This window comes from Rhinatrema bivittatum, chromosome 6, assembly GCF_901001135.1.
Source record: "Rhinatrema bivittatum chromosome 6, aRhiBiv1.1, whole genome shotgun sequence".
Lineage (NCBI taxonomy): Eukaryota > Metazoa > Chordata > Amphibia > Gymnophiona > Rhinatrematidae > Rhinatrema > Rhinatrema bivittatum.
Genome location: NC_042620.1, coordinates 181,742,627 through 181,767,563, shown reverse-complemented (window position 1 = coordinate 181,767,563; position 24,937 = coordinate 181,742,627). Strand labels below are relative to the sequence as shown.

Sequence of the window (24,937 nt, the reverse complement as noted above, 5' to 3'; positions counted from 1 at the left end):
CTTTATCAGAGCACACTGCCCCAGAAATGATAAAGGAAGATGGTTCCACTTTCAAACCTGAAATTTCACCTTCTCAAGAATGGAAGTCAGATTGATATCATACAGCACAGAGTCCTGAGTAACTAGATGAATACCCAAATAACGGAGACTATTCTTTGCCCAAGTCAGTGGAAATTATCAAAACTATTTATCAGGAAAGGAATTATCCAGGGGAAAGGCTTCAAATTTATTATAGTTAATTTGTAAACCAGGAAAATTCCCAAATAATTCTATAACTCTTAAGATGTCCCTAAGCGATGACCTAGGATTACCAATGAATAACATCATGTCATCTGCAAACAATCCTATTTTCTCATGTTTGTTCTGAAGCTGGATACCTTTAAAAGAATTCATATTATGCAATTTAATAGTCAGAGACTCCAGGGAGAGGACAAAGGGCACCCCTGCCTGGCACCCCTTACCAGAGGGAAAGCCTCTAATAGCAAAATCTGAACTTGAGGCTGATGATATAATAGCTTTACCCAGCCGACAAAATGTTCCATGAGACCAAATTGTTCCAGCACCCACAATAGATATGGCCATTCCACACAATCAAAGGCTTTAGCAGCATCAAGGCTGACAAGTTTCCCATCAGGATTGTTGACTACTGATGACTGGAGCACTAGTACTGCTTTTAATAGGTTAAAATTAGATAGTCAACCTTTAATAAAATCTGTTTGGTCCCTACAGACCACCTCTTGAATAACCGTGTTTAGACATATGGCCAGCACTACAGATAAGATTTTAATATCTTGGTTTAAAAGCAAAATAGGCCTGTAGGCCTCTGGATACCCCAAAGTTTTGCCTGGCTTGGGCAACAATACTATCGTTGCTAAATTGTGACCACTATCAAAATACCCCCTGTTGCTAACGGCTTGAAACATTGATTTAGCGGGTCAATCAAAGAGGTCCCCAAAAGCCTATAAAACTCTGGACCAAGTCCATCTGGACCTGAAGATTTAGCTAATTTCAATTGTTTAATGACCACAAGTATTTCAGCATCTTGGATAGGGGCATCTAGCCTAGTCCTAGCATCATCAAATAATTTAGGTATTAGTAAATCCTTAAAAAATGCACACCTATCTGTTTCTAAGAGGTTACCAGCCGTATAGATATTCTTACAATATTGAACAATAGGTCAGAAGTCAGTGTATAATGGTTGAGAAGCATGAGTAATCCGGGTTATCAACCCCTTGGGCCCTCTGTCATTTCTAATCAACTTACAGGGTCATTCAGCAAAATGCGTTAGGCCGATATCGCGGGCATTAGGGCCCTAACACTCGCAATAATGCCATAACGCAACATTTGCATTCGTATACCGCAGGAGTGAAAGTTGAACTCACAATATGCTTCATTATTGTCTGTTGTCCTCAGAAGGACAAGAGCATATTATGTAGCTGCTAACCCTTGAAAGTTAAGAAACACTAAGCATCACAGCATATGCTGAAGAGGGCTAGGGACAGTTATAATTGTTAATGAATGTGTATTACTAGGTCCATTGATTAGTGTGGTAGTATTTCTTCATGAAGAGAGTGGTGAATGTCTGGAATGCCCTTCCAGAGGAAGTAGTGAAAATGAAAACAGTGAAGGAATTCCAAACACTATAGACCCCTAAAGACTAGAGGATGAAAATGAAGAAAAGAGTTAGGGGTAACTTGCTGGTGTGGCAGTTGCTATCCTTAACAAATAAGCCTTGATACTGTTAATGCAACTCCATCATTGCTCTCTGCTTCAACAGCAGTGGGAAAAGGAGAATTGGATTCAGACAGCAAGCAACGAGGGCCCCGACTTTTATGGTTTGGGGAACAAATAAACATGGGGGTAACTTGCTGATGCAGCTTTTACCACCCTAAATCAATAAACCTGATACTTTTGATGCAATTCCAACATTGCTCGATGGCAAGAGTTAAGGGAAATTGGATTCAAACAGCAACCAACGAGGGCCCTGACTTCTATGGTCTGGGAAACTGATAAGCATGGGGGTAACCTGCACAGTGTACTCGATTTTTGCAATGCAGTAGATTGCAAGATCTGAGGCAGCTTGGTTTTACCAGAGGTACATTTTGTAAGATGAATCTGATCAATTTCTTTGATTGGGTGACCAGAGAGTTGGATCAAGGGAGTGCGCTAGACGTAGTGTACTTGGATTTCAGCAAGGCCTTTGACTGAATTCCATACAGAAATCTTATAAATAAATTGAGCGCCCTTAGTATGGAACCTAGAGTGACTGACTGGATTAGAAACTGGCTGAGAGGGAGGTGACAAAAGTTAGTGGTAAATGGAATTGTCTCTGAGGAGGGGGTTGCCTCAGGGATTGGTCCTTGGACCGTTTTTTTTTTCAATATTTATGTGAGTGACATAATGGAAAGGATTGTCGGGAAAGGTTTGTCTTTTTGCCGATGATACCAAAATGTGTAACAGGGTGAACAGCCAGAAAAGAGTGGAAAACATGAGGCAGGACTAGCGAAGCTTGATGAATGGTCTAAGTTCTGACAGCTAAGATTTAATGCTAAAAAATGCAGAGTAATGTATTTAGGATGCAAAAACCCAAGTGAATGGTACAGTATTGGAGGTGAAATTCTTCTAAGCACAAAGGAAGAGCAGGATCTGGGAATAATTGCATCTGATGAACTTAAGGTGGCCAAATAGGTGGATAAAGCAACAGTTAAAGCCAGAAAGATACTTGACTGCATAGGGAGAGGAATGGGCAGCAGAAAAAGGGAGGTGATATTGCCCCTGTATAGGTCCCTGGTGAGACCTCGCTTGGAATACTGTGTACAATTCTGGAGACAGCACTTTCAAAAAAATATACATAGGATGGAGTCAATCCAGATGGATGCTACTAAAATGGTCAGTTGCCTTTGTTCTAAAATATATGGGGATAGACTTAAAGATCTAAACAAATATACCCTAGAGCAGGGGTTGGCAATTCCAGTCCTCGAGGGCCACAAACCTGTCGAGGTTTTAGGATATCCTAATGAATATGCATGACATAGATTTGCATACAACTGAGGCAGAGTGCATGCAAATCTCTCTCATGCATATTCATTAGGGATATCCTGAAAGCCAGACTGGTTTGTGGCCCTCGAGGCCCGGAACTGCCCACCCCTGCCCTAGAGGAAAGGCGATATAGGGGACATTCAAATATCTCAAAAGTTTCAGTGCACAGGAGGTGAGCCTTTTACAATGGAAATGAAGCTCTAGAACAAGGGGTCATGAGATGAAGTTGAAAGAGGGTAGACTCAGGAATAATCTTAGGAAATATTTCTTTATAGAGAATGTGGTAGATACATGGAACAGCCTCCCAGTGGAAGTGGTGGAGACAAAACCAATGTCTGAGTTCAAGAAAACATGGGATTAATACAGGGGATTTTTAAGGAAGAGATGAGAATTATAATGCTAAATTAATTGGCGGATGGAAAGACTGGATGGGCCATACAGTCTTTTATTGACATCATATTTCTATGTTTCTAGCTGATGAAAGCCCCACTCAAGCCTATCAACTCTTGTAAGCTCAAGTACTTTATTTAGGCAGTTTCATTTTTGGTAGTAGGTCACTTTAACTCAGAGTTGGTGAACTCCAGACCTTAGAAGCCAATGCACTAAGCTATAAAATTTTTCATGAAAAGGTTTTTCATGTGAATATTTTCACAAAACACGCAAAAAATGCTAAACTGTGGATATTTTGCACAAAATTTCCACAGAACACATTTTGCGAAAACTTTGCAAACCTCTCCTTTGTATTAGTAAGTTTTATGCATGATCCGCTAAGCGCAAAAGTTTATTCATATGCCACATTATTGATCTGCTGCAATGCAAAACCATGCAAAGCAGCACATTAATGTAGCAGTTTGTAAAAGCAGGCACATAAACCACACCTTTAGAGGTCTTCCTTGTCAGGCTCAGATAGTGGTGATTCACATGAATAGCTGCAGGGATTTAAAGGGACCCTGCTTCCCATGCAAAAAACCCCATACCCTCTTATTTATACATTTTATTTTTTCTTATATTTTTAATATCTTATTTAACTTTTAACATCTTGTTTAATTTTATTGTTTTTATAGTTTTATTGTTATTTCCTTTTGTCTAAATGACTAAAATGTTTTATACACATTTTCTGATTTGTATGTCAATTTATACTCCGCTATGAGCTATGGAATATGCGGAATATAAAAGTTTTCAAATAAATAAATAGTGAAAGTCCCTGGTGGTCTTAATGGACCCCTACCCACATCCCTGTGTCTTTTGTGCACCGAAAAAGTAAATGTAATATCCCTTTTTTAAGTTCTACTCAGCAGAGAGGCATTCTGAGGAATAGAATTGGAACTCACATGCATTTGAATTTAGAAGAATATGTATATGTTAATTTGCATAAGTTACACCATCCAAAGAGGAGATGTAACTTTACACAAACTAATCTGTATGTGTACTGGGCCAATTACCTGAGCATTTTCAAAGGGAACTTATGTGCATAAGTTTGTTTTGAAAATGCTGGTTAAAGTCTGTGTGTACAAGTTACGCACAACCAGCGCTACTCATGCAGTTATAAAATCACCTTCTGAAGGCCTATGCCATAGAAATAGTGGAGCTCCTCCTCCAGGTCTATAATATCTCCCCCTGCATTTTCCATGTATAATACTATCTAATCAATATAGGCAGTTTCTGTAAAAATATTTTTTTAGTAAATTTGCATTTGAAATGACCAGTGGTGTGTTATTTTCTAGAGATGAAATTATTGAAGATTTTCAGGAACAGATTGCTCATCTGGTAGCACTTCTGGAGCAAGAAAAGAGAGACCATCTCAAAACTAGGGAAATGGTGAGTTGTTTCTTGTCTACTAGATTGCTGTTGCAAGGAAGCTAGCATTATTAAAATCAAAACACTTTTTTTCTCATAACTGACCAGGAATGCAAACAGTTGTCAGAAAACTAGCCCTTCTGAAGTCTTCCTTTCTCCGGAGAGCAATGTTGCAGTTGTGTCAAAATCATCAAGGCTAATAGGTTAAGGGTAGTAGGGATGTGCATTTGTTTAGAACGAATTAGGCAATTTCAATGAAATTGCCTAATTTGTCAGGATTTGGGAGACCTGAATCCCGAAACGGATTTTTCCTGAAATTCGGGAAAAATTCGTTTTCGGGTTAGCACGGGGGTAGGGGCACATTTATTTAAAAAAAAAAAAAACCCAAACCCAACCCTTCAAACGTACTTAATTATATCCCCCCCATCCCGATTCCCCCCCCCCAAAGACTTACTGAAAGCCCTGGTAGTCCAGTGGGGGTCCCGGGAGCGATCTTCCGCTCTCGGGCCATCAGGCCTGCCAGGAATCAAAATGGCACCGGTGGCCCTTTACCCTTACCATGGACAGCCGGCACAGTCTTAGAAAATGGTGTGGGCCATCCATTGCTCCTTCCATGTGACAAGGGCCGACCAATGGCACCGTAGCCCCTGTCACATGGTAAGGGCAAAGCGCCGCCAGTGCCATTTTGATTAGTGGCAGCCGACAGCCCGAGAGTGGGAGATCTCTCCCAGGACCCTGCTAGACCACCAGGGCTTTTAGTAAGTCTTGGGGGGGGGATCGGGATGTGGGAGGGGGGTTGTAATTAAGTACATTTGAAGGGTTGGGGTGGGGGGGGTTTCAGTCTGTTTCTGAAAACGAAACAAAAAAAGTTTCTGGGTTCAGTGAGTGGACTGAAATGGTCCACCCCGAACCTGAAAACGAACCGAAAAAAAAATTGTGCACATTCCTAAAGGGTAGTAATCCCCTATGCCTTCTGGTTAAGGGTACTAACTGCCGCTCCATGCAGGTTACCCCTATGCACCCGTTTCTTCATTATCATCATTAAGCCTTTAGTGATTCACAGGGTTTATCCCTTGTCCTTTTGAATTTGTTTACTATTTTCATCCTCACCATTTCTTCCGGAAGGGCATTCCAGGCATTCACCACCCTCTCTCTGAAAAAACATTTCCTTATGTTGGTTCTGAGTCTTCCCCCCTGGATTTTCATTTTGTGACCCCTAGTTCCACTGTTTCCTTTCCAACGGAAAAGGTTCAAAATGTGTGCATCATTAAATCCTTTCAGGTATCTGAAGATCTGTATCATATCCTCCTTGTACCTCCTCTCTTCCAGGGTGTACATATTCAGATCTTTCAGCTTCTCTTCATAAGTCTTCCAACACAGACTCCATGCCATTTTGGTCACCCTTCTTTGGACTGCCTCCGTCCTGTCTCTATCCTGTTTGATTTTTTTTTTTTTTTTATTATTTATGTTTTATTGAGATTTTTTAAACTTTACAATACTTTCAATCCAAAATACAATTACATGTACCAGTCATTATCAATCATACAAGTACTTCTGTGGCAACTGTAATGCACATTATGAAAGACAACCCCCATCCCTACCCACCCGCTCCCAACCCGTCCAGTCAAATAATAATTGTTGTACATAAATACAGGCATATCCAGATTTTCATCCCTGATAAGCTGTCATTAATGAGAGAGACAATCATGCCTTGGCACTCAGGCAATCCCAAGGAAGCATAGAAATACGAAAACAGAGGCAGTTAATTGCCCATAAATGAGGAAGCACTGCCGATGCACATCAGCTATATAATGGACATCGCTTAATTCCGTTGGCATTAAACTTATAGCAGTAATCCCCACAGTATACATACACACAATGCACTATCCCCATATAGATCTCCCCTTCCCGAGAGAGTACAGAGGACACCTCATGCCAGCTGTGGCAGGAGCGGTTTCCACGTCGCAGAGTGGGCAGCTATCTTGTTGTGCCGGAGGGCGGTCAAGTAATCCATTCTACGGTGGATTTTTAATCTAGCTATTAAATCGCTCATAGTCGGAATGGTGGCTGATTTCCAACATTGAGCTAATGCCATCCGCGCCGCTATGAGCATATATAAGCATAATCTTTGTTGTGATTTATCCAGATTTTCCATAGGTACATTTAATAAAGCAGACATTGGAGATATAGTGACCTGCAGTTGAAAGACCTGACTTATCCACTCTTTAAGGGATGTCCAGAAGGGTTGTATAAGAGCGCATTCCCACCAAATGTGGAGATACGAACCAACCTGTCCGCACTGTCTCCAGCACAGTGGAGAAATGGACGGGTAAATTCTATGTAATTTTGCTGGGGTATGATGCCACCGGTATAGCATTTTATAATTATGCTCCTGGAGCCTGGCAGAAATTAAACCCCTGGTGGCGCGTTGAAAAATTGTGGTTTGTAATGGAGGCGTAAGGGGCTCTCCCAAATCCGCTTCCCATTGCGATAATAAAGAGGATATACTGTCCCCATCATACGTAATCATTGAGTATAGTTTAGAGATAACTTTGGTTAAGGAATCTGCTCTAGAGCAGAAATGTTCAAAAAGGGAACGTGAATCTCTAAGTTTACCAAATTTGCTCAGGGAAAGAACAAAATGTCAGACTTGTGCGTACGAGAGATACATTTGCCGAGACAGGACATAAGTGTCTGCTAACTGATTCCACGGCATAATTACACCTCCCTGTAGCAAGTGACCAACGGTAGTGATGCCCCTAGCTTTCCAGATTTGAAATGCAGAGGTTTGGTATCCAGCCACAAAGTCTGTATTATAATAAAGGGCTGAATGGTAAAAGTAGGCACTGGGCCCTACTACCCGCGTCCTCCATCTATTCCAAATCTGAAGTGTGCTGTTTAAGGACCAAGGCATACGTTTTATAGGCAACCAGGTAGATTTAGGCTGCCACGGCAGTGCCGCCGGCGGCATATTGCCAAGCATAAGTTGTGCTGCTATAACCCATTGCTTCGGCTGCTTAGTGCGGTCCAGATCAATAACAGCTTTTATTTGAGCAGCTACATAATACGCAGTAAAGTCAGGTACCCCCAATCCTCCATGTCTTTTATGTTGGAATAATACCCACCTTGCCACCCTGGGAGGCCTACGACGCCATATGAAATCAAATATTTTCTATTGAGTCTTTCTAAGGAAAGTAGGCGGTAACTGAATAGGCAGGGTAGTAAAGAAATAGAGAAATCTGGGGAGGACATTCATCTTTATGATGGCAATCCTGCCCAACCAGGAAAAGTGACCTCTATACCATTTGTCCAGATCCCTGTCAATTTTTTTGGATAGGGGAACATAATTTAATGTGAATAGATCATGGAGGTTAGCGTTTATGAGTACCCCCAAATATTTTAGGGCTTTCTTAGCCCATCGAAATGGGAATCGTTGTGAGATAGAAAGTACCTCAGACTCCGGCAAATTAATGTTCATTAATTCAGATTTGTCTAAATTAACCTTGAAGCCGGACACTTTGCTGAAACTGGTTAACTCTGTTTCCACGCCAGAGAGAGATTGCAGTGGATGTGTCAGAGTGAGCATAATGCCGTCTGCAAATAACAACAATTTGAAGCTGCGATCCTGCAGCGTTACCCCTGTAATTGCGTCCGAAGTACGTATTCTCATAATGAGAGGTTCCAGGAATAACGCAAAAAGCAGAGGTGAAAGGGGGCATCCCTGCCTAGTCCCCCTCCCAATGGTAAAGTTATCCCCATAGCCCCCCATTCACTTTTACCCTGGCCTGGGGGTGGTTATAAAGCTGCGAAAGCCAGTTTATGAAGAAAGGTCCGAAATTCATTTTAGCCAACGTGTGGAATAGGAAGGGCTTTTTCCGCATCAATGGCTAAAAGGACAGTAGGTATATTTTCCCTCTTCACCCACCAAATTAGATCCAGGATTTTCCAGATGTTATCCGCTGCCATTCGCTGTGGTACAAATCCTACCTGGTCGGAGTGCACTAAGTCTGGTAAAAATTTATTAATTCTCAAGGCCAGGATTCGAGCCAAAATTTTTAAATCCTGGTTTGTAAGGGAAATGGGGCGATAAGAACTGCAGAGGGAGGGATCCCTGCCTGGTTTTGGTAAGACTGTGATTCCAGCTGTGTTAGTTTGGGCCATGATGTTTTCCCCATCTCTAATGGCATTAAAAAATTCTGTCAGCAAGGGAGCCACACAATCCGACATTTTTTTATAGTATTCCCCCGATAACCCATCTAGACCCGGAGACTTGTTGTTCTTTATTGATTGAATCACCAGGGTCACCTCCTCCACAGACACAGGCTCATCCAACGCCTGCTGATGTGGAGCAGACAATCGAGGCAAATCCAGGGACTGCAGATAATCACCAATGTCCCTTTCACTAATTTGTGTGTTAGCTCTATATAGTGTTTCATAGAAATCCGTGAAGCACTGTCTTATTTCTACTGGATCTAGAGTAATTTTATCTTTAGAATCTTTTATTTTGGGAATTATACTCTGGAAAGTTTGCTCTTGTAGCTGCCGTGCCATCAATTTGCCAGCTTTGTCATTACCCTCAAAGTATCTTTGTTTAGATCTCTCCAAGTTATACACGACCTGGTTATCATCCAGCGTATGCAGTTGTGACCTAGCCTCCCTTAAATGCTGATAGACCTTGGTCGACTGGGTTTGATAGTGGCTTTTAGCCAGTTGTTCTATCTTGGCTAATAAAGTCTCCCTCTTAAGCTCGCTCTGCTTTTTAAGAGCTGCAGCTCGAGCTACGCATAAGCCTCTAATTACCGCTTTTGAGCATTCCCATAAACAGCTAATTGTAGTGTCTGGGGTGCGATTGTTTTGACAATATTCGCTCATCTGTTGAGATAATTTTTGAACAAAACTTGTGTTTTGCAAAAGAGAGACATTAAGCCTCCAAAACACTTGTCCCCCCTGGACCGAAGTGTTTTTAAATTCTATCCAAACCAAGCCATGGTCTGACCATGGTTCTATTTCGCTGTTTCTAGTTCTATTTCGCTGTTTCTATTTTGCTGTTTCTAGTTTTTAATAGTAAGCAAGCATCCACTAAAATAAAGTCAATACGAGAATACGTATTATGTGGATTGGAATAAAAGGAATAAGAGTGCGTATCCGGATTGTGATGGCGCCATACATCTGTGAGGTAACATTTCTGGATAATGGTATGCAAGATTTTCCTGGCCTTAAGACCTTGCGGGTTTTGGGTCCGAGTGCTTTTATAGGAGTTATCTTGTGCTGCATTAAGAGTAAGGTTGAAATCGCCACCCCATATGATAAAGCCTTCACCATGTGTGCTCAATAAGTGCCGCATTTTAGCATAAAATGAGGTTTGTTCGGTAACAGGGGCATATATAGACAAAAGAGAATATATATCTCCCCCTATTTTAATTTTTAGGAAGACATACCTTCCATTGGAGTCGATCAATTGTTCAACCAAGTCAAAAATAAGAGTAGCAGAGATGATAATTCCAGTGCCTGCATATCTACAGGCTTTCCCCGCTGCTGCATGATACGTATGTGGGTACCCCCTGAATTGCAGAAAGCATTCATGACTTTTCCTAACATGTGTCTCCTGCAAAAATGCAATAGATATGTGCAATCTGTCTAACTCCTTTTGCAACCGATAGCGCTTCCCATAACTGCCTAAGCCTTTTACATTCAAGGAGGCTACTCTGATTGACATTTATTTCTAATAAACTGAATTGCTAAATTCAACAAAGGATTGCCTCTATCCCCATACTGGGTGAACCCAACGGGCCTTATGAGTACAACTGAGTCTCCCTCAATTTCCCCCATAACATCAAATATGGTGGGGAGAGCCTGGTGCTGCACACTCAGGTCAAAATACTGGACAGGTGAACCCCCAACTCTCGTGTGATCCGCTTCCCTCCTACTACGGATCTCTATTTGAGGAGCTCGCATACTACACAAGAGACCCTCCCTCTCCTGCCCATCCCTTCCCCCCCGAACATTATTTCAACTATAAGAAACCTTAAGATAAACACTCAAAACCTCCATAAACTGCCATAAACACAAAAAAGGAAAGGAAGCAGGTTAAACCCTTGTCTGTCGACCTGGTGCAAGAGTGTTCCAGCTAGCTGAGCAAAATCAAAAGTCAGTAACAGTCCGTGCTCAGGCGCCAATCTGCATGTCAGCATTCTCCAGCAATGTTAGGTGTAGATCATCATCCCTGGTCCAATAACGACTCCTGGGTAGCTCTTGATCTAGTATTCAAACGACGCTTGCTTCTTACCACTTTCTGCCACTTAAGTGCTCCATCGGGTTTAATCTTAGCCGATGGTACAGATTCTCTGGGGATGTTAATCTTTATGCCCGCTTCTTTAAAAATGGCCGCCGCATCCGGCATGTTCTTCACCCGGTGAGTTTTGCCACCATGCTGGAAAGACAGCGCAAAAGGAAAATTCCATTTGTACCTGATGTCAGCTTGGCGAAGCGCCTCTGTGGCAGGTCTTAAATCATATCTCTTTTTGAGGGTGCTCGCTGCCAAGTCCTGAAATATGGCAACTTCCTGCTCTAGGTCCACAGCCGTTGTTTGCGAGCTGTAGCCAGTATCTGCTTCTTTTGGGTAAAACTATTAAAATTAAGAATGTTTCTTGCTTTGTCTCCCCGACGGGAACCCAGCGCTCTGTGGGCTCTCTCTATAGTTAGAGAATCGGAAATCTCAGCCACAGAGCCCTCCGTTTCAGTGCTCAATTGTAAGAGCAGAAACGAGCAGAATTTCCTGGCTGTGGCCATGCAGTCCTCAAAAGCCGGCGATTCTGGTATTCCTCTGAGGCGGATGTTATAGCGCCTGGACCTGTTCTCCAGGTCCTCGAGTTTATCCGCTAAAGTGATCAACTCGGCCCTGGTTTCCATATCATGAAGGGAGAGCTCTTTTAGAGTAGTATCTTGTTCGTCGATACGCAAATCTAGTTCGTCGACGCGGTACCCTAATGTCATGAGGTCGTCTCGTAGCTCTGAAAAGGACGCGAGTAGTTCCTCTTTGTGAGCCTTGTTTTTGGATCGCAGCTCAATGAACCACTCTCGCATGGTGGATTTGGTGGGGAGGTCGGCCAAGGTAGGAGCCAGCTCTATATTCACCTGCGGTGAAAGTATCGGGGCTTCCACATCCATGTCGGCCTCTACCACCTCCAGGCACCCAGTGGAGTCAGGGCCTGCTTTTTTCAGATCCTGCGTCGACCGGGTAAAGGAGAATTTTTGTAAGTCGCTTTTTTTCTTATTTATTTATTTATTTATTTATTTATTTATTTATATTTTTTCTATACCGATGTTCCTGTATACAATACATATCGCACCGGTTTACATGGAACTGAACTGTCGCCTCAGGGGCGGAATACATTATAACATTATAACATGTTGACATAGAACTTAAGGGAGAACGTTAATGAACAAGGTATACTGAGGCAGGGTGAAAAACTATGTACATTCTGGGTTTGAGAAGGTGATACTGGGTACACCGTCATACAGAGAATATAAAGTGATTATATAGAGGATGACTCTTCAACAAGTTTTAGCTTTCCGGAAAAGCACTGGTGATACAGGGAACGTAGTCGTAAAGAAAATGTAAAGAGTGGAAAAGTGATGTGGGTGTTGACTGTCTCTTCCTCCAGTTTTAGCTCTCAGATAACTTCTAAGATAACTTAGAAGTTATCTTAGAAGTCATCAGTCCTGAGTCCCGACCAATGTTAGCAACTTTGCCTCTCGTTAGGTCAACCTGAATCCGGAGTTTTGAGTGTTTTATTCCCGGGGGAGGTAGGAGCTAGAGAATCAAGCGGCCATCTTGTCTGGTGGCGAACAGCCCCCCCCCCCCCCCCCCCCCCGTTTGATTTTTTTAAATGTGATGTACAACATTTTTATTTTTAATTGCTTTCTATTGTTTACATTCAGTGATATTCTGACTTTGGATATGGCTGTGTGATTATTAAAATATTATTTTTAAGATGACCCAGGAGTTTAGCAACACAATTGCAGAGGTGCAACAGAAGAATGAAGAGACGTTCAGGTACATACAGCTTGATGGGATGAGATAAACTACTTAAGTAATTTGAATGCAAGAAGGATAACTTTCAGAACTGCTCACGTTAGCCCATATATACATGTATATGCGTGCATGCATGCATGATAATTTACTGGGCTTGATGGACCCTTGGTCTGACCCAGTATGGCATTTTCTTATGTTCTTACTACTGTATTTTTTAACCTGAGCACAAATGACACGCAAGAGTAATAAAATACGAGTACATGTGCATACATACAAGCTCACATATGTAAAAAATGCGAGCCGTGCAAATTCAGACTTATCCAGAAAAGTTGTGGTACTTATCTGGATAAATTCCAATTTATACAACTAAGTACTTAGCTGGATAAGTCTGAAAAGCGCTGCTTATCCATCTAATTAGCCCTTTTCCGATTTACCTGGGTATGTAAGGTAGCCAGATAAATCTAAAACAAAAGCGCTATTTATCTGGATAAGTTGAAATATGTTTGTCTAGGTAGTGGCAAAAGTGCTACTTAGCCAGATAAGTCAGAATTTAACCAGATAAGTGTTGAACATGATATCCTTGTATATTTGTACTTTGAATTTTAAGGGGATATGCAAATAGATGTTACTCACGTTACTTAGGTGCATTTACCCTCCATAGTCAGGGGATTTAATAACATGCAGACGGCAATGCAGACCAGTTACACCAATTAGTCTACCAGTTCATCCAGTCCATCTGCAGCGTTTGAACACTCTCAGCTCTTCAGCCTAGTCCCCTATTTCATCCAGACCCCCCCCCACCCAGTAATTTTTTTCACTTTTGAAATGTTTACGATCACTTACACCAGATATTGAGCAGGAGAAAATATACGCAAGTAAAAGACATACGCGCGTCACTTTATTAGCTTGTAAAATAGAAACGTATGCACAAACTCCTGGCCCCTCCCTGGAATGCCCCCGGTCCACTTCTTTTGTACATGTGCAAGTTTATTTTCAGTCCCCAATACACGTACATGATATTTTACGTGCGCACATGTTGTTTTTTATGTGCGCATCTTTTGAAAATTCACCTCTAAGATTTCAGTTTGTGTGTCATGCTGCACATTAGGGAGATTCAAGGATGTATACAATATTCTGCATACATCCACCCCTTTTTTACCATATAAAATATTGAGCTATATATTCAGTGCCACTTAGCTTGATAAGTTCAGACATATCTGGTTAAGTGGTGGTGTTTCAATATTCAGCCACTACTTAACTTGGATAACTATTTATCCAGATAAACAGTCGGCTAAGTGGTGGATGGAACAGGGTTGTTCTGTAGTGTGTCGACTTATCCAGCTAACATAAGTAGCAATATTCATACTTATCCAGATAAGTTTGCTGGATAAGTTAGACCTACTATTGAGCAGGTCTATAGCTAGCCAGATAATTATTAGTTATCTGGGTATATTTAGCAGTGTGGCCGCACCACTGAATATCCCGGACAATTAGCCAGATATGGTTATCTATCTATCTTGTTCAGTTGGATAGTGGCTGAATATGGATCTTGTAATTCTTTGCAGTTATAACTATGGATAGAGATGCTTAATACTACAATAGTATTTTCAGTAAATCTCTATCTTAAAACACCATAATGCTATTATGGATTGGGTCTAGTTTAGCATGAGGGTTGAGGGGAAGGATGGGCTTAATAATGTCTCAGAATTTCTTACTGGTATTTTTTTTTTTTCATGGAGCGACCAGAACACTGAAAGAAACTCACGTCAAAGAACTCCGTGCTTTACAAGAACATTACAAAGTCACACTACAGAAACAGAAAAAAGAAGCTCAGTCAAAGTTTGGTAATGTTAAGCCATACAAAAAAGCAATTGCAAATCTTAGAGGCCAGTGGGCACCTAGGAGCGATTACAGATCAAACACTAAAATGATTCTGCAGAGGACCAGATAGTTCAGTGGTCTGAGAAGGGAGCCACAGTTCATGCCCCGTAGACAGGATTGTGGCTTTTTTTTTTTTTTTTTTTTAATTTATAAATTTTTATATACCGCCGCTCATCAAAGATATCACGTCGGTGTACAGTGAACAGGAACTTACGCCGGAGCGTGTGTGCTAAAATTGTGAGAATGGTACAGTTATAAAAGGGTAAAACAGCTGGAAACCACAAATGATAACTCTGTTGCCTCAGCTCCTGGCTTCTTGTACTTGTTTACCAATTTCTTTTGTGATCCACCACGGACAATGTAACTAAAATCTGTGAGACTTAAGAATACACAAATAAATATTAAGATGGCAGATGGGCAGGATTTCTAAGGAAAAAAAGGATTCTAGGGGAAAAGAAAGTATAATAAAAACAACATAAAAAGGGAGAAGGAAAATACAATTACATTAGGGATAAAGTGAAAAGAGCAAGAAATAAACCCCACTCCATTTTCATCCACATTAAGGAGCAAATGTACTAAAGGGCTTTTTCCATTTTGTGGCTATGGGAAAATGCTTCTAATTACATTGAGGCCAACATTCAAAAACCTGGAAAACAGATAACTTATCCAGCTAACTTTAGATGGATAGATTATCTGGGATATTCAGTGGGATAAATGTCACTGGTTAGATGTAACGTTTTTAGGCTTTAGTTAGCTAGATAATTATAGCCTTAACCGGCTGATTAAGTGGTCCTGCAGCTCTCAAAAAGGAAAAGCTCTTTGGCCTAGTGACCTGAAAGACAGTCCAGTCCCCTTAAGTTATAGCATGTTTCCCTACCAGACTAAGCATCCCCACCCTACTAAACTGCTCTCAAAAGATTGAAATAAAAAAAGAAGAGGTCCAGTGCTAGCCTACCCCTCTCTTCCTGCCCGTTCCCCAGTTCCATGTTTGTAATGTTTAAATACCCCTGCTCAACTTCCGTCCACCCCCATCCCAACCCTGTTCCTCTCCCGCACCCAGGACCTTAAATCTGTAAGCTCATCAGCTTGGATGGCAGTAGCAGCCTACTGCAATCTGGGTCCGCCACTTCTGCATCGTTATAAAGCTACCTTGGAAATGTACGCTTCTAGCTCATTGCTTCTAGGGAGCTACACTGAAAACCGCTCCTCACTGTACAGTCCTGCCAAAAGTTGCCCTCCTGGGGTGCCTCCCTCCTTACCCTGCACCCCCCATCGCATCCTTAATGCCTCCACTCTCCCAGTGCCTTTAATCCGCTCTTCTTCAGCTTGGATCAAGGTAGCAGCCTACTGTGACCTGTACCCAATACTTCGAAGGAGCTACTCTGGAAGTGTATACTTTGCTATAAGAAGTGTATACTTCCAGAGTAGCTCCCTTAACAGCAAAAGAAGTGCTACTCTGGAAGTATCTGCTTCCAGAGTAGCTACTCTAACAACCACGGACGCACCGGCTGCTATTGCAATCTGAGCTGAAGATGAGCAGATTAAAGGCTCCAGAGGGGTGGGAGGTTAGGGTTGCGGGGGGGGTCCCAAGAAGGCAACTTTTGGCAGGACTGTAGAGCAGGGAGGAGGAGGCTGAACCAGGCCCTTAAAATGTACTTTTTAAAGATTACTTTGAGGGGTGTGGGAGAAGGGGAGGTAGCTGTAGGCATGGCCTAGTGGATAGGGGGCTGAGAAAGGGCAACTAGGCTTGTGACATGTTTTTTTTTTTATTAATCTGCAGCTTAGCACTTACTGGCTATATTCTTTTGAATAAGGTTTTCCAAGGATCAATGCTGAGTACCCTGATCACAGTTCACCCTCTCTACATGGTGTAGTATCTGAAGAATGCCTACAAAATTGAAAGCTTCTAATTGATTTAACAGACTCAGTCAGAGCAGGCGGACTTCCACTAAGCAGTGGAGGAAATGGAGAAATGTGAAAAGTACCACATCTGTTCTGCTTACAAAAGCAGAGTTTGGCCACTTCTCTAGCAGCCTGATGACTTATGTGGCCATGAGAGTGTGGCCTCTGAGAGAACATGTATGATTGTCCTGCCAATGTACCTTGCACAAGGGACAATTTATTCAGCAACAAAATTAAAGAGACCATTGCTTTGATTAAAGATCAAGCCACCTTGCAATCTCTATCCACTGTGATGGTGGACCAGACGGCCCCTGATCAATGCCAGTATTTTCCCTACAAAGAAGTCCCTTCCACTCTTTTCAAGATCTTTAACCTCTTCCCCCATTCTTCAGCAGCAGCAGCAGCAGCTGCCTGCCTGCCTAAAGTTGATAGAAGGCAAAGCATCAGCAATAACTCAGCAGCTGAATCATCCAAAGTTTGTGACTAGTTTTTGATAAATTTGAGACCTGCCTTTCTACCTCCTCCAGAGTAAAGAAGGGTTCAGTCCTTCTTCCACGAATGGCTCCATATCTTCAAAGGCTAATGGGTTCTGAAAATTGTGTATAGCCACCGTTTATGATTCTCTTACCCTCCTACAACTCAATGAACTTCAGTCTTTGGTTCAAATCCTTCTCAGTTGGCCCAATTGCAACTGGAAGTGGAGTCACTCCTTCAGCAGAAGGCAGTCAAACCTGTCCCCTTCTTAAGAGTGTGGCCATGAATTCTATTGCAGGTTTTTCCTGATTCCCAAAAAGCTGGGGTATGTAAGATCTATACTGGACTTGTGAAAACTGAACAAGTTGTTGGAGTGGAAGAGATTCAAGATGAGCTCCTTCCAGACGATTCTTCCTTTTATTCAAACAAAGGATTGAATGTGTACTCTAGATCTGAAGAATGCTTATGCACCTATCTCCATTCACCCTGCCCATTGGAGCCTACTCAGATGTGAGGTGAAGGACACCCAGTACCAAAACAAGATGTTCTGCTTTGGTCTCTCTGCAACCCTGAGGCTATTCACAAAATATCTTTTGGTAGTGGCAACACATCTTCATCAGCAGGGAGTTTGCATATTTCTATACCTAATGATTGGTTGGTGATGGGTCTATCTCCATCAGGAGTTTGGGAAGTCCCTAAGACCATAAGTTTCCTCCAATCCCTAGGTTTGCTGGACAACTTTACCAGGTCAAATCTGGTTTTGTCTCAAAGAATTCAGTTAATAGGAACCTGGAAATACTTCAGTTCCGACTGCTGTTTGTTGCCTGTATCTATTATGGTATTGTGATGTGGTTCTGTCATGTTATGCTTGATATACGACTAATAAAATAATAATTTACAAAAAAAAAAATGTTTCTCCCCATTGAAAGAGCTACATTGCTGATGAGCCTAGTAAGGTTCGCAAAAGTCAGCAAGGTCAGTCCTAGTTCTTCTTGGACACATGGCTGCTATGGTGCATGTGGTTCCTCTTACTCGCCTACATATATGGGGCCTTCAGTGGGTTCTCCAGAGCCCATGTGATCAATTCTATCAGCCACTATACCACCAAATCTCCATGACCCCTGGGATGAGTAGTGGATGAATACAGATGTTCTGAAGGTAGGTCTTTCACATGTTCCACTGCAGCAAGACACTCTGTCTACCAATGCCTTCAAGAGGTGGGGGTGCACACTGGACAGGCATGAATCCAAGGATTGTGGTCCCAAGCTGAGAGTCATTTATAAATAAATAAATCACATGAAGCTGAGAGTCATTCACTTTGCTATAAGAATTTTGTCTTGCCTACTTTTAGGAAAGAGAATCCGTCTGTCAATCTGGAGGCAACAAAGCAATGTGACAAGGTGATAGTTAAAGCCAGAAGAATGCTGGGCTACATAGAGAGAGGAATATCGTGTAAGAAACAGGAGATGATAGTGCCCTTGTACAGGTCCTTGGTGAGACCTCACCTGGAGTGTACTGTGTTCAGTTTTGGAGCCCATATCGCAAAAAGGATAGAGACAGGATGGAGGCAGTCCAGAGAGAGCAAGCAAAATGGTGTGAGGTCTGCATCGGAAGACTTATGAGGAGAGTCTGAAGGATATAAATATGTATACTCTAGAAGAAAGGAGGTGTAGGGGAGATATGATATAGATCTTCAGATACCTGATATGTTTTAATGAACTTTGAACTTTTTCCATTGGAAAGGAAACTGTAGAAGTAGGACTCATGAGATGAAACTCTAGGGGGTAGGACTCAGAACCAACATCAGGAAATATTTCTTCACAGAGAGGGTGGTGAGGATGAAAACAGCAAACATTCAAAAGGGCATGGGATAAACAATGCAAATCCCTAAAGGCTAGAGGTTGGGCATGAAGAAAAGGGTGCATGGGGGTAACTTGCACTGAGTGGCAGTTATTACCTTTAACCAATTAGCCTGGATGCTTTTGATGCAACTATAATATTGTTTTCCATTTTGGCAGGGGAAAAAAGGGGAATTGGATTCACATTGTAATGGTATATGTGGGCACCAATGACAGGAAAATGTTGGAGGGAGGTTCTGGAAGCCAAATTTATATGCTTAGGTAGAAAGCTGAAATCCAAAACCTCCAGGGTAGCATTCTCTGAAATGCTCCCTGTTTCACACACAAGTCCCCAGAGGCAGGCAGAGCTCCTGAGTCTCAATGCGTTGATGAGACGATGGTGCAAGGAAGAGGGATTCAGTTTTGTAAGGAACTGGGGAACCTTTTGGGGAAGGTGGAGTCTTTTTTGAAGGGATGGGCTCCACCTTAACCAGGATGGAACTAGACTGCTGGCACTAACCTTTAAAAAGGGGATAGAGCAGCTTTTAAATTAGAACAAAGGGGAAAGCCGACAGTCGCTCAGCAGCGCATGGTTCGAAGGGAGGTATCTTCAAAGGAATCTAATGATGCATTAGAATTAGGGCATCCCGACAGTGAGATTCCAATAATAAGAAAAGTAGTCCAAGTGCCTGTAACTAAAAACTCACCTAAGCTAAAAAATTCTAACTTATCTCTATCAATTAAAAAGCAGAATGAAAATACAAACAAAAAACAAACTTAGAAATATTTGTATGCTAATGCCAGAAGTCTAAGAAGTAAGATGAGAGAATTAGAATATATAGCAGTGAATGATGACATAGACTTAATTGGCATCTCAGAGACATGGTGGAAAGAGGATAACCAATGGGATAGTGCCATACCGAGTTACAAATTATATTGCAATGACAGAGAGAAGCATCTTGGTGGTGGGGTAGCGCTTTAAGTTTGGGATGGCATGAGACTAAATGCACAATTGAATTTTTATGGGTAGAAATCCCTTGTGTGTTGGGGAAGAGTATAGTTATAGGAGTATACTATCATCCAACTGACCAAGATGGCGAGACGGATGGTAAAATGCTCAGAGAAATTAGGGAAGCTAAACAAATTGGTAGTGCAGTAATAATGGGAGATTTCAATTATCCAATATTGACTGGGTAAGTGAAATATCAGGACATGCTAGAGATCTAAAGTTACTGGATGGAATAAATTACAGTGTTATGGAGCAATTGGTCCAGGAACCAACAAGAGAGGGAGCAATTTTAGATTTAATTCTCACTGGAGCGCAGGATTTGGTGAGAGAGAGGTAACGGTGGTAGGGCTGCTTGGCAATAATGAACATAATATGATCAAATTTGCATTAATGACTGGAAGGGGGACAGTAAGTGAATCCATGGCTCTAGCACTAAACTTTCAAAAGGGAACTTTGATAAAATGAGAAGAATAGTTTAAAAAGAAACTGAAAGATGCATCTACAAATGTAAAAAGTGTGTAATAGGTGTGGACATTGTTAAAAAAAAATACTATCCTAGAAGCACAGTCCAGATGTATTCCATGCATTAAGAAAGGTGGAAGAAAGATCAAATGATTTCCAGTATGGCTAAAAAGTGAGGTGAAAGAGGCTATTTTAGCCAAAAAATCTTCATTCAAAAATTGGAAGAAGGATCCATCAGAAGAAAATAGGATAAAGCATAAGCATTGGTAAGTTAAATGTAAGACATTGATAAGATAGGCTAAGAGAGAATTTGAAAAGAAGTTGGCTGTAGAGGCAAAAACTCACAGTAAAAACTTTTTAAAATATATCAGAAGCAGAAAGCCTGTGATGGAGTTGGTTGGACCGTTAGATGATCGAAGGGTTAAAGGGGCACTTAGGGAAGATAAGGCCATCGCAGAAAGATTAAACTATTTCTTTGCTTCAGTGTTTACTGGAGGATGTTGGGGAGATACTCATTCCGGAAATAGTTTTCAAGGGTGATGATTCAGATGAACTGAACCAAATCACGGTGAACTTGGAAGATGTGGTGGGCCAGACCGACAAACTGAAGAGTAGTAAATAACCTGGACCAGATAGTTACTGGTTTGATTGTGTAATCCTGTCCCTAGGTAGAGACTGCTACCCAATAGGGGCCATAAAAGAATGTGCTTTGACTCTTCAGGACTGGAACCTCACCTGGATTCTTTGTCGAGTGAGTGTGGGGAGTAGGGTGAGATTACTTCCAAGGCCCTAAGTGCTAAGGGTGACCCTTTGATGTCTTTTGTTTTCTTCCCTGGGAAAAGGATATCTGCATGTCCCAATGTGCGCTAAATGTGCCAAATAAAATCTTTGGAGCCACAGTGTAACAGTATTAGCATCCAAAAATAGTCTTTACTGTTGAAAATGTATGCAGGATGGCACAACAGCTTAATCCACAAACACCACAGAGTCTTTTATTTTTATAATCTCTTGCCTCAATCTGTGCAGGAATCTCTAACACCAGAACCAGAAAAACCTCTCCACTCCAGGGCTTGGAAAAATAGAATCTCCAGGTTGGCAGGGTGCACCCCTTCCAAACTGGCAAAAATATCAAGTGACTATCTCTGCACAAAGAGAGAAATTCTCTCTCTCCCCAGGGTATCCTCTCTCTCCCGATGGGTGTCCTCACTGATCTCAAAAGTCCCTTTTCTCACAGTTAGATGAGCCTTCAGATTTCTTTGGTTATTACACAGTCTCTTTAGTTTTTCTCTCTGGATCCCTGATGGGATTGATCCCCTTGAAGCAAGCAGCTCTCTTTGCTTCAGACAGGAGGGAAAGGTAACCAAAACTTCCTCCTGGATCTTGAAATCAAAGTCTTTTCCCTTAAGTGAATGTAACACCAGAGTTCCTCCTTGCAGCAGGTCACTGACACCTCCTTCTTGGTGGAAGGAATGGAGAGCTGGTCTTCCCTAACCTGCACAGCTCCAGAAACAAGGTTCTCTGTGCCCTGAGCCTAGGTGGGGTACAGGCTCTCACAAGGCTCCTACCACTTTAAAATCTTAAACCTGAAAAATATACTCAGTGGGAAAATCCCAACCAGGCAGGGAGTGGACTGGAAAAGGAAATCCCTTTCGTCCCTGGTCAGTCTCCCCAAGCAGGGTTTGCCTGGCTCCTCTGACTGGGCCTGAAAAAAAAAAAAACTTAAGCAAAAGCTCCTCTCTACCTCCTAACTCTGAGCAAACCATAAGGGACTGCCTCCCGAGCTCTCTGTGGGGAGCTGCTATATTGACTCTTAAGGGGACGGCCATTCCAGACCCCTCAAAGGGAAGGGCTGAATCTGAATGGTAACCCCCGCCTTGCACTAACCTCCTGCACTCTTGCTAACTGAACTAAAGTTTCACCCAGGTCTTAATAGTAACATACAAAGAGGGTCTAGTACAGTTATAAATATTACTGCTCTTAGCATAAGGCTTGGGGGTTAACCGGCTTGGAGTGGGAGTTACTATCCTTAACACAAATATGGGCAAAACCTGCACAGAGCGGCTACCCTTCCTTCCTGTCTGGATGGACCATTTTGTCTATTTCTGCCATCATTACTATGCTATGTTAACCCAGACAAGCAATCAAATGGCCATGTGTTACAAGTTCACTCTCTGTGAGTGTGGTAAAACACAAAGACACAAAGTGCCAGTATCCCCCTGGTGAGATCCACAACTTCAAGACCCAAAGTGGTATCCTGTAGGTTCCCTTCCTGTCAGTATCTGCTACTTAAGAACACACAAAGCCACATTCACTCACACTCTGAGTTAACACACAGTAGATACTGGGATAAGCAGCATTCATTGGAGGAGTAGCTTAGTGGTTAGAGCAGTGGACTGGAGACCAGGGTTCTAATCCCACTGTCACTCCTTGTGACCTTGAGTAAATCACTTTACCCTCCATTGCCTCATGTGCAAACTTAGATTGGGGATAGGAAAAAACCTGCAATACCTGAATGTAATCTGCTTTGACGTGCTGAAAAAAGTTAAAGTAGAATATAAAAATCTAATAATAAATACAATAAAATTATTAATGCTAATTTACATTCCAGAAAGCAAGGCAGAATACACAGATATAGCAAACGCAATAGTTCCAATGATAAAAATGTAGTACAAACCTTGTCTTATGATTAAGATAGCTGAGTTGCTTCTGTCAGTGAGGATTCTCTCTCGCTGTCTTTCCCTCAGCCATCTCCCTCCCCTTCCTCTGTTAGTTATATTTATTTGTTTATTTAAAGACATTTATTGCTTGCCCTTCCTATGTTCAGAGTGGGATACAATACAAACATACACAGTTGAATGAATAGGAGAAACATGACAATACATAGATTATCTGAGTCGGGGGGGGGGGGCGATAACATAATTCTTCATAAGTACATAAATCAACTGGGGGGGGGGAATAATATAATTCTTCAGGATGGGGAGTTAATTCTAACAAGATAGCTGACTTCTGACCTCTCTTCTGGCCCCTAGGTGGCACCTTCTGAGAGTGGACATGTTGGGGTTAGTCCATTATCATTTACATTTGGGAATGCTTTTTTGAAGAGGAAAGTTTTAAGGGCTTTTTTAAAGAATGTTCTATTTCAGAGACATCTTAAGTCTTTAGGTAGGCTGTTCCAAAGGAGTGGTCCTGCGGAGAAGAAGGTGCATTCTGTTGTTTCTTCAATGTGGGTGAGTTTTGGAGATGGAACATCTAATAGCATTAGATTAGACGATCTGAGATGTCGGGAGGGGGTGTGGATTTTTATTATTGAGGAAATCCATTGGGAGTGTAAATTGTGGATTGAGGAATATATGATCATGGCAAGTTTGTATTGTAGCCAGAAAGAGATTGGGAGCCAGTGTAGGGATCTGAGCACAGGAAAGATGTGCTTATAAGGAGTCTTGCTGCCAAGCTTTGTATGATCAGAAGAGGACGGGTCGAGTATAAAGGTAAACCTGTTAGGAGGGAGTTGCAGTAGTCTATGCTGGAGAATAGTAGGGATTGATGGACAGACCTAAAGTCAGAGTGTTCAAGAAGGGACTTAAGGTGACAGAGAAGACGTAGTTTGTAGAAGGAGGAGTTGGTAATAGTTCTTATATGGTTGTGCATAGAGAGAGAGGCGTCAATTGTAACTTCCAGATTTTGTACACGTTGGGAGATGGAGATGGAATGGGAATCAAAAGAGAAATTGTTGGGTGTGTTTTCGAATAGGTAGCATGATAAGATAATGATTTCCATTTTAGAGTTGTTGAGGGCTAATTTATTGCTGTGGAGCCATCTTTGGATGGTCGTGAGGCAGTGGGTGAGCACAATAAAGCTCTGGAATTTGTTGCCAGAGGATGTGGTTAGTGCAGTTAGTGTAGCTGGGTTCAAAAAAGGTTTGGATAAGTTCTTGGAGGAGAAGTCCATTAATGGCTATTAATCAATTTTACTTAGGGAATAGCCACTGCTATTATTTGCATCAGTAGCATGGGATCTTCTTAGTGTTTGGGTAATTGCCAGGTTCTTGTGGCCTGGTTTTAGCCTCTGTTGGAAACAGGATGCTGGGCTTGATGGACCCTTGGTCTGACCCAGCATGGCAATTTCTTATGTTCTTATGTTCTTAAAGCTTCTGTAAAAGCCCAAGTTTCCTTCAGAGGAAAAAAGAATTGAATATCGTCGACTTAAATTTTGTAATGAACTACAAGGTCAGCAAGGGTGCAGCATAATGGAATTAGGTAAAGATTAAATAAAGCAGCAGAGAGAGCAGAACCTTTGGGTACCCCAGACCTCAGAGGCATCAGAGAGGAAGAAAAGGAGTCGATTTGGACTTGTTGGGTTCTGTTGTTAAGGTAAAAAGATAAACAGGCCATCACAGAGCCAGAAATACCAATGGAGCGCAGTCTTGAGAGTAGGATGGCATGGTTAATAGTATCAAATGCTGTGGAGATGTCAAGTAGACAAAGGAGGAATGCTGAGCCT

The 24,937-nt window shown here is 41.9% G+C and overlaps 1 protein-coding gene across 10 annotated transcripts in view; it reads left to right on the top strand.

The window, feature by feature from the left end:
• FLACC1 (flagellum associated containing coiled-coil domains 1) overlaps nucleotides 1–24,937 on the top strand; it is a 238,547-nt gene that overhangs the window by 136,615 nt on the left and 76,995 nt on the right. For all 10 annotated transcript variants that reach the window (XM_029606249.1, XM_029606250.1, XM_029606255.1 and 7 more), the window contains 3 exons: nucleotides 4,764–4,857; nucleotides 12,831–12,892; nucleotides 14,618–14,715. In XM_029606249.1, coding sequence (XP_029462109.1) covers nucleotides 4,764–4,857; nucleotides 12,831–12,892; nucleotides 14,618–14,715 — 254 coding nt within the window. The remainder of the gene's footprint in view (nucleotides 1–4,763; nucleotides 4,858–12,830; nucleotides 12,893–14,617; nucleotides 14,716–24,937) is intronic.